The 9,529-nt window shown below is 54.4% G+C and overlaps 2 protein-coding genes across 2 annotated transcripts; one reads left to right on the forward strand and one right to left on the reverse strand.

Annotated features, from left to right (window-relative positions):
• The first annotated feature begins 447 nt into the window (after positions 1–447).
• SPATA25 (spermatogenesis associated 25) lies at positions 448–2,249 on the forward strand. Its single transcript, XM_067467138.1, has 2 exons — positions 448–505; positions 1,486–2,249. Exons 1-2 carry the CDS (start codon positions 448–450, stop codon positions 2,247–2,249), a joined length of 822 nt encoding a protein of 273 aa, XP_067323239.1.
• A 502-nt stretch (positions 2,250–2,751) lies between these two features.
• Positions 2,752–9,291, reverse strand: ZSWIM1 (zinc finger SWIM-type containing 1). The gene is made up of 2 exons (XM_060771797.2): positions 9,200–9,291; positions 2,752–4,785 (listed from the first exon to the last, which is right to left on the reverse strand). Exon 2 carries the CDS (start codon positions 4,768–4,770, stop codon positions 3,196–3,198), a length of 1,575 nt encoding a protein of 524 aa, XP_060627780.2. The 5' UTR covers positions 4,771–4,785; positions 9,200–9,291; the 3' UTR covers positions 2,752–3,195.
• Between the last annotated feature and the right edge of the window lie 238 nt (positions 9,292–9,529).

The raw sequence follows: 9,529 nt of genomic DNA on the forward strand, positions 1-9,529 counted from the left end.
TGGTGGAGTCTCCTTCACTGGAGGTTTTGAAAGCAGGGGCTGCCTGGCCACCGGACCTTCAATCAAGTTTTCCTGCCTGTCAGACGGAGGGGGGCAGGGGTTGTGCCTGATGACCCTTGGGGTCTCCTCCAACTCCACATGGGAGTTTGTGAGTTACTATATGATAGAGGCAGCCCAGCCGGATAGGCAGGGGCAGCAAGACCCAGAGGTCACCCAGGAGGGGCACCTAGGCCAATCCATGCTTGGCAACCTGTTGGGAAGCAAAGGATCCCTGAGGGCTAAATGCCAGGCGAGGGCCAGGGCCTGGGCAGCGAGAGGGGCAAGGCAGTGGTGGCCTCTTGGCCTTGTGTGACGTAAGGGTCCAGCCCTGTGACGCTGGTTCTAGAATGAAGGAGGGGGCCCTCAAGGCTGGGACTGCAGGGCTCTGGCCAGGCCGCAGGAGCCACCATGTCCTATTATGGAATGGGGAAAGCTCCCTCGGGCTTCTTCTCACTGTTCCACCAAGGTAAGGCCTCCCTCCTCCTCCTCCTCTCCACAGGGAAGGCCTGCGGGGTAGCCGGTGTTTTCTGCTCAGAAGCCTAGGACCGGCTGGCCCTGTCCCAAATGGGACCAGGCCCAAAGGAGACCAAAAGGCCAGACAGAGGCACCTCCTTGATGAACCAGGAGAACTCTGCTGGGCCTCGTTTCTCTGCCTCAGGCTTAAGGTGAACTACAGACAAGAAACTCAGGGACCCCACCTTACTCCTGCCCCCACCGCCCCTTGTTGCTTCCCTGCCAACTGCCCCTACATCTCAGTGGGAAACTACTTCGAGTAAGGCCGTCCTGCCTTCCCCCGTGGGGCAGAAACCCAAAGGAACAAGTGCTCCTCCTTTATGCCTGGCCATTCATTCTCCCCACTTCCCAAAGGAGATGCCTTGCAGCCATCCAGGGGTCTGTGGCTTTTGGCAGCAGAGTGAGTGGGTGGGTTGCTCCCGGCTGTCTTCCTCGGCTGTCTTCCTCCCCTCCCCGTAGAGCAGAGGGCAGGGCAGCAGTTGAGGAAGGCAGCTCTTGCAAACCTGGGGTTGGATGAGGAGGGAGCCAAAGGTATTGAGATGAGTGGATACAGCTCCCTCCAGCGGCAGCATGGCTCCCTGCACAGCAAAGAAGTCGCAAAGTGTGTGGGAAATGCCTCCTGAGGGACAGAAGGGCTGCCCCACACCCTGGTCTAAGGGCCGGTCCCCGCTCTAGTCCACCTTCCTGCATGTCCTCTGAGCCACACTGCCCACTCCATCTCTGCCTTACTAGGGAAAAACAGTGGGGGAAGTGGGGGAGACTCCTGCTCTGGAGATCTTAAAATATATGCTGCCTGGCCACCTGTCAGGAGGGTTCTGACTGTATCCTCCAGCCTGGCAGAAGCGGGTGGGCTGGGTGCCCCCTGGGGATTCCTTCCACCCTCAGGAGTCCATGCTCCGGCTGATGCTCTAACCCTGCCTTGCCTTTATGCAGGGGAACGCAGCAGCAGCAGCAGACGGGAGAGCCCAGCGGCCCCCATCAGCCAGCCAAGCCTCTGCCCAGAGGGGGCCAGGGAAGGGCCTGCTCCGGCCAGGATCTCCTCCGTGACGGGCCTCTTGCGAAGGAAGCTGCAAGCCAAGCGGGAGGCCCCGCTCCCCCTCAGCGCCCCCCAGCTGCCCCTGGAACCAGGCCCAGGCCCACCTTGTGGGGGAGGCCCTCCCAATGGGCCCTGGGAGCCTCGCCACATGCCCGGCCTGTGTGCCAGGGCCCCCCCACAGGGCCCCCCAACCCAGGAGTGCCACCGGCCGCCCATGGAGCAGGCGGGGGACTGGTGGCTGTGCTTGCCCCCCGGCCAGGCCACCAAGGACCCTCGCTGCGCCAGCTCGGGCGGGGACTTTGCTCCAGCCAGGTGGGGCCTCTTGCCCAGAGGGCTCTTTGTGATGCCAGCCACACTCGGCAAGGAGAAGGGGGCCCCGCCAGCCCTGCGGCTGCCCCCCAACGTCTGCATCCTCACTCTGGCCATGATGATCGCGGGCATCCCCACCGTCCCCGTCCCCGGCGTCCGCGAGGAAGACATGATCCAGGCGGCGCAGTGCTTCATGGCAGAGCACCGGGAGCCCGAGGACGGGGCCCAGAGGCGGCCCTGGCCTGCCCTACCGCGCTTGGGGGCCCCCAGCAAGAGGGAGAGGCAGAGGAAAAGGGCCGCCGCCGCCCACCGGGGACTCCTCCCGCTCTTTCTAGCACAGCTAGAGAAGTAGAAATGGCGAGGGACAGAAATGGTGAGGCTCTTCTTCGCTGTGTATGGAGAAACATAAAGGCTTTCCAAATGTGAGGAGGGGCTTCTCTCTTCTTTCCTGTTTCCCTGCTTCTGTGGCCAGGCTATTGGCCAGGTGCACCCACTCTTACAACACCAAGCCAAACCTCAACAGCTGGCAGAAGCCCCGACAGCCAGGTCCATTCTTGCAATTCCCCAGGGGTCACACAGTCATGCGCCTTGGCAGAGGGTGCAAAGCATGGCCCTGCTCTGTCCCCATGATAAATCCCTATCGGCAGTTGCAGCATTAACCTCAGCCGGAAGCAGAGCCCCTGCCCATGCATGTGCCCACACGCACCTGCCCCTTATCCCACAGGTTTAGCTTGGTATCTGGCTCCATGCCATGCCTTAGCTGGCCCTGCCATGAGCCTGCCACACTGCTCCTGCACATGGTTCTAAAAGCCACTCCACCCTGTTCTCTGCGTTACAACACAACAATTCAAGGCTTGCATATCGAGGGTGTCAAACAAAGAAGACTCATTTATTAAGAGCCAACAGGAGAAAAAGTCATTGTGTGTGTTGGAAGGCGGCTTCCACTTCAATAATAACAGAAAGAGACGAGGGAGTCAGTGGAAAGGGTATGACACAGGGGTGCCAGGCCGCTCTCTCCATTGAAAGGAACTAAGGTGCACCAACTCTGCTGGACTTACTGTGCAGAGAGAGTTGGAACTCAGGCCGCAGAGCACCCAAACCCATTGGCAGCAGTTAAGGGCAGGCATTCCCTGCAGCCACATGCCCCCTGCAATACTCTCAACAAAGAAGGGGGTCGGGGGTGCCACAACTCTTCCCGGCCCCTTTCTGGCACGTCTATGTGACCCCACCGGCAGGGAGGCTCCCCCTTATGGGGAAGAACTAGGGCGGAAGGGCCCCCTCCCTGGCCTGGGCCTCTGCTATAACTTCACCTGCACGTAAGGTCCAATCCAGCTGTCGGCCAGCTCACGGAGGGTGCTGTACCTGCGGTCAAACTCCTCCCGGCTGCACTGGCCCAACAGTCTGCTGATCTCTGCAGTCAGGAACGACACGGCCAGGTACTTGTCCAGCAGCCCGTCCCACGAACTCCCAACGACTTCCAGGAGCCCCTCTGTGCCGTTCTCTTCCTGCTGGGAAGCCGCATGCCCTTTGCGCCACTGAGCAGGGACCCACTCGGGCTCCAGGTCCTTCCCTTCCGAGTTCAGCATGGCCAAGATGTGCCTGCAAGGCAGGTGGAGCTGTTGGCTGAAGTGGCAAGCGCAGGAGGAGCTCAGGCGCTGGCGGCGCACCACCTGGGTGTCTTCCAGGATCTGGATGTTCACCACGTCCTCATCAGTCCCCATCAGCTGCACAGAGCTCTGGACCACTGCAAGCTCATTCAAGCATAGCCTGGCTGCCGGCTCGGTGCAGATGTCTGCCAAGGACCGCCTGAGGGCTAAGTCTGCCGCCTCGTGCTTGCTGGCTGCGTCGTCCGGAGAGAGAGTTCCATTTGCCCTTGCAGTACCTTCCTGATGTGTTGCGAGAGGAGAGTCCTGGGGAAGCAGGGAGTGATTGGGAGAGCCGTTCTGACTGGGCCGGGGGGCCGGGCTGGGGGCAGCCTCCGTGGAGCTCCCCAGGACGCTCTTGTGGTAACTCTTGGCGATGCTGACGACGCAGGTCTCCAGGGAAGGCCCCATGCAGAAGACCTGGCTCAGGCTGCGCGTGACCACCTCCAGGTCTTTGAAATACTGGCTGCACTCTCGCCAAGTCCTGCAGCGGTGGAAGGCCCAGATCTTGTCGTTGAGCAGCCAGTCCCTGTGAATCTGGGGCAAGAGGTTGGGCTTGACAAAGTCACTCAGGATGGTGTGCATCTTCCCCAGGTTGCTCCTGCTGGGGGCACACATTGCATTCCGCAGGGCGCTCAGGATCAGCCTCTCCGTGTGGAACTCCAGGGGGACCTGGTGGATCTTGTGCTGGAAGTGCTTGCAAATATGGAAGACGGACAGCTGGACGTCGGCCGAGGGAAACGCCTCCAACAGGGTCGGCGCCAACCGGAATCGCGGATCCACCAGGAAAGTCTTGACCTGCTTCCACTCCGGGTTGAAGGCCTTGAAGGTGCGGCACATCTGAGCCAGCCCTTCGGCCGACTCCTTGGTGGGGATCGCAAAGTGGATCACTTTGGTCATTTCTCCCTCCAGCTTCAGGAAGGCCTTGTCCACGATGAACACGTAGAGGGCTTTGCCCCAGGGGCTGTGCGTGCGGTGAATCAGCACAACCTCCGGGTGATTCAGGAAGACGTTCCTCATGAGCGGGGTCTGGAAGCTGATCGACTCCAGCTGCTGATTCTTGTCCACCTGGTAAGACACCAGCAAGTCCTGGTCGATGCTCAGCAGCTCCCTCACGGCGTCAAGGGCCATGGCTCCCACACCTGCCCTCACGCTCACTCTCTTCTCGGAAGACCCGCCGGGGACACGGTTGGTGGTCGTGCAGTTGGTGCTGCCAGGTTCAGGGGTCATCGCAGGGCAAAGGCTCTGAGAAGAGAGAGGAGCAATTACAAATAAAGTTTAACTGGCTGGCTGCTCTGACTTGGGGCACGTAGAACGAATGCAGGTGACACCATGATCTCCAAAATACAAATTTGAAGGGGCATCCCAGGATTTTCTTTAGGAATACCATCTACCACTTGAATGCAGAACCCGAGGACCCACTTCTGCTAACCTACCACCTGCAATTGAATTATCTTAGGTGCAACTGCTAAAACATGAGGCAGTTGGGGAAAAAAATGCCAGAACAGAGTGTGTGTTTGTAATTATTCATGAAATGACAGAGAACCTTGAACTGCCATGGGAGCTTCTCTGCCAAAGAGTGCTGGGTTGCTTCACCAAATTGTAACTCCAAGGATTCTATAGTATTGAGCCACGGCAGTTGAAGCTTGGCCAAACTGCATTCCCTTGACAGTTCAGAGGTGTGCTGAGTACGCAAGAGGCAGACAGAATGGCGGCAAAAAAAACCAATGGGATTTTGGCCTGCATCAAGAGGAGCCTAGTGTCTAGATCAGGGGTCCTCAAACTAAGGCCCGGGGGCGGGATGCGGCCCTCCAAGGTCATTTACCCGGCCCTCGTTCAGGGTCAACCTAAGTCTGAAATGACATGAAAGCACACAATAACAACAATCCTATCTCATCAGTCAAAATCAGGCACACACTTCCCATTGAAATTCTAATAAGTTTTTATTTGTTGAAATTGTTCTTCATTTTAATTATAGTATTGTTTTTAAAGTGTTTTTTGCACTACAAATAAGATATTTGCAGTGTGCATAGGAATTCATTCATGTTTTTTTCAATTATAATCCGGCCCTCCAACAGTTTGAGGGATTGTGACCTGGCCCTCTGTTTAAAACGTTTGAGGACCCCTGGTCTAGATCTAGGGAAGTAATGCTCCCCATGCTCTATTCTGCTTTGGTTAGACCACATCTGGAATATTGTGTCCAATTCTGGGCACCACAATTCAAGAGAGAGACTGACAAGCTGGAATGTGTCCAGAGGAGGGCAACTCAAATGATCAAGGGTCTGGAGAACAAGCCCTATGAGGAGCGGCTTAAGGAGCTGGGCATGTTTAGCCTGGAGAAGGCTGAGAGGAGATATGATAGCCATGTATAAATATGTGAGAGGAAACCACAGGGAGGAGGGAGAATGCTTGTTTTCTGCTTCCTTGCAGATTAGGACGCGGAACAATGGCTTCAAACTACAAGACAGGAGATTCCACCTGAACATGAGGAAGAACTTCCTGACTGTGAGAGCCGTTCAGCAGTGGAACTCTCTGCCCCGGAGGGAGTGTGGTGGAGGCTCCTTCTTTGGAAGCTTTGAAACAGAGGCTGGATGGCCATCTGTCAGGGGTGCTTTGAATGCAATATTCCTGCTTCTTGGCAGTATGGGGTTGGACTGGATGGCCCAGGAGGTCTCTTCCAATTCTAGGATTCTAGGATTCTATGAACACACTTCACTGGACATTTCTTACTTATGCAAAAGAAGGAACACTTCTTTCAACCATTTACTCTGCCCTTCGCAATACAGGATGAGGTATTATTTATTTATTCATTATTTATTTGGAACATTTATTATTTATTTAGAACTACTCCACCTGCGCCAAACAAGTTCTGCAGTGTGTCTCTTAAAACCAACAATATATTATATGGAAATGTATTTTATTTATATGAAATTGAAATTGCTGCTGCCGCCAAAGGGGGGCATGCTTATACCTCCCCAACCTTATTTGGGGCCAACTTTGAATCCTAGAATCCTAGAGTTGGTAGAGCCCTCCTGAGCCATCATCCAGTCCAACCCCATTTTGCCAAGAAGAAGGAATATTGCATTCAAATCACCCCTGACAGATGGCCATCCAGCCTCTGTTTAAAAGCTTCCAAAGAAGGAGCCTCCACCACACTCCCTCCGGGGCAGAGAGTTCCACTGCTGAACGGCTCACCTTACAGTCAGGAAGTTCTTCCTCATGTTCAGATGGAATCTCCTCTCTTATAGTTTGAAGCCATTGTTCCATTGCATCCTAGTCTCCAGGGAAGCAGAAAACAAGCTTGCTCCCTCCTCCCTGTGGCTTCCTCTTTGGTGTTTTCTTATTGTAAAAAACTGCAAAACGGCTAGGCCCAGGAAGCAGAGAACGCCAATGACCAGATAAAGGGAGTGACAAGGGGAAAGAAAAGACAAACAATGGCTGGCACTCTAAAGCAACACAATGGGGCATCTTGCATAACCAATTACAAATCTGTACCAAAGTGTCCTCAGATCAGATCTTGCCACCAACCAGGAATTTACAAAAGGAAAGTAAAACTTTGTATGACACTTGGTTGCACTAGACATTGCCCAGCTTTCATAGTTGCCATTGTCCATAGACATCTCCAAGGTCATGTGGCTAGCATGACTTCATGGAGCGCCGTTACCTTCCCGCTGGAGCGGTACCTATTGATCTACTCACATTTGCACTACAAATAAGATCTGTGCCTAGGAATTCATTCATTTTTCGCCAGGCAGTGAATTCCAGAGTCAGGGAAACTAAGTCCAAACTAAGGTCCGAGGGCCGGATATGGCCCCTCAAGGCCATTTACCTGGCCCTGGCTCAGGGTCAGCCTAAGTCTGAAAGAACTCGAAAGCACACAACAACAACAATGCCAGGCCATCAAATACTAATCAAGGTGGTCAGTTGCAACGTTCCCACCTAGCTCCAGCAGACAAGAGTTCTATATATATGTTGCGTTGAATTATTGCTGTTTTTACTGACTGTGAACCGCTGTGAGTCACCTTCGGGCTGAGAACAGCTGTATAGAAGCAAAGTAAGTAAGTAAATAAATAATAAATTTGTCCTTCCCTGAGATATATAAACCTTTTTTCCTACTTCCAACAGACCTCACAACCTCTGAGGACGCTTGCCATAGATGCAGGCGAAATGTCAGGAGAGAATGCCTCTAGAATATGGCCATACAGCCCGAAGAAACCTACAAGGACATCTAATCACCTCTCAACAAAAGTTTGCTCTAGGCAATGTCAGGCCATTATATGCTAATCAAGGGGGTCAGTTGAAACATTCCCGCCTAGCTCCAGCAGACAAGAGTCCTTTGTCCCACCCAGGTCTTTATTCCACAGATATATAAACCCTTTTTCCTAGTTTCAACAGACCTCACTACCTCTGAGGATGCTTGCCAGAGATGCAGGCGAAACGTCAGGAGAGAATGCCTCTAGAATATGGCCATAGAGCCCAAAGAAACCTACAAGGACATCTAATCACCTCTCAACAAAAGTTTGCTCTAGGCACTGCCAGGCTATCAAATGCTAATCAAGGTGGCCAGTTGAAACATTCCCACCTAGCTCCAGCAGACAAGAGTCCTTTGTCCCACCCTGGTCATTCCACAGATATATAAACCCATTTTTCCTACTTCCAACAGACCTCACTACCTCTGAGGATGCTTGCCATAGATGCAGAGGAAATGTCAGGAGAGAATGTCTCTTGAACATGGGCAGATAGCCCGAAAAAACCTACAACAAGCCTTCGATAATACAATGAAATATATTGTTTGTTTGTGGGACAAGCCAAGGACATCTTGTTTGTCAGGGGTGATTTGACTGTAACATTCCTGCTTCTCGGCAGAATGGGGTTGGACTGGATGGCCCATGAGGTCTCTTCCAACTCTTGGATTCTATGATTCTATCTAATCACCTCTCAACAAAAGATTGCCCCAGGCACGGCCAGGCATTCAAATGCTAATGAAGGTGGTCAGTTGAAACATTCCCACCTAGCTCCAGCAGACAAGAGTCCTTTGTCCCACCCTGGTCATTATTCCACAGATATATAAACCCATTGTCCTAATTCCCACAGACCTCACAACCTCTGAGGATGCTTGCCATAGATGCAGGCGAAACGTCAGGAGAGAATGCCTCCAGAACATGGCCATGCAGCCTGAAAAAACCTAACCAAACAACCCAACAACAACAATATCCTATCTCTTCAGCCAAAAGCAGGTCCACACTTCCCACTGAAATACTAATAGGTTTATATAGCTGTTCTTCGTTTTAATTGTTATATTTTAAGCGTTTTTGCACTACAGATGAGACCTGTGCCTAGGAATTCATTCATATATTTTTCCCTCCAAATGATATTGGGGCCCTCCCACAGTTGGAGGGGCTGTGTGGGCCATTGTCCCCCCGTTCGTTCTCCTCTGAAGCCACCCCGGCCCGTGGGAAGAGGCAACCCCGGGGCGCCTCCTTCCACGCGGGGAGGGGGACCCCACGCTTTCCGCTCTGAACTGGAAGAGAAGGCCGCCCGGACTGGGATCAGAGATGGTGGGCTTCCCTGCCTTGTCCCCCTGGGCTGGGTGGAGGCTGCGTGGGAGGGCCCTCGGGTGGCTTCGGGCCTGGCCTGCCCTGTTTGTGTTTTCCCTCACCGCTCGTGCTTGCCGCGGCCGCCATCTTGGTTCCTCTCAGTCGCGGCGCCGCCTCTGACGAGACCCGTGACTGGCAGCAGGGCGCACCAATCGCAGTCCTGCGTCCGCCTCCTCGAGCCCGCGCGCCGCGCCCTCCACCAATCAGCGACCGAGACCTCCCTAGTGGGCGGGGCGTCCTCGCAAAACAAAAACCGTTGCTGGGCGGAACTCTGACCGCCGCTTGACTTCCGGCGCGGCGGGAATCCTTCGGGGCTGCTGATTGGTGCGCAGCGACGTCCTACAGGGTGCGGTCCCGCCCCTTCCGGCCAGGGGCCTTTGAGAACACTCTGT

Source organism: Anolis sagrei, chromosome 4 (assembly GCF_037176765.1).
Source record: "Anolis sagrei isolate rAnoSag1 chromosome 4, rAnoSag1.mat, whole genome shotgun sequence".
Classification (NCBI taxonomy): domain Eukaryota; kingdom Metazoa; phylum Chordata; class Lepidosauria; order Squamata; family Dactyloidae; genus Anolis; species Anolis sagrei.

Bases quoted from the DNA above. Each gene is read 5' to 3' on its own strand.
- SPATA25 (XM_067467138.1), top strand. From the start codon at position 448: ATGTCCTATTATGGAATGGGGAAAGCTCCCTCGGGCTTCTTCTCACTG. The intron at 506-1,485 runs GTAAGGCCTCCC...GCCTTTATGCAG, and splicing joins CTTCTCACTGTTCCACCAAG to GGGAACGCAGCAGCAGCAGC.
- ZSWIM1 (XM_060771797.2), bottom strand. From the start codon at position 4,770: ATGACCCCTGAACCTGGCAGCACCAACTGCACGACCACCAACCGTGTC.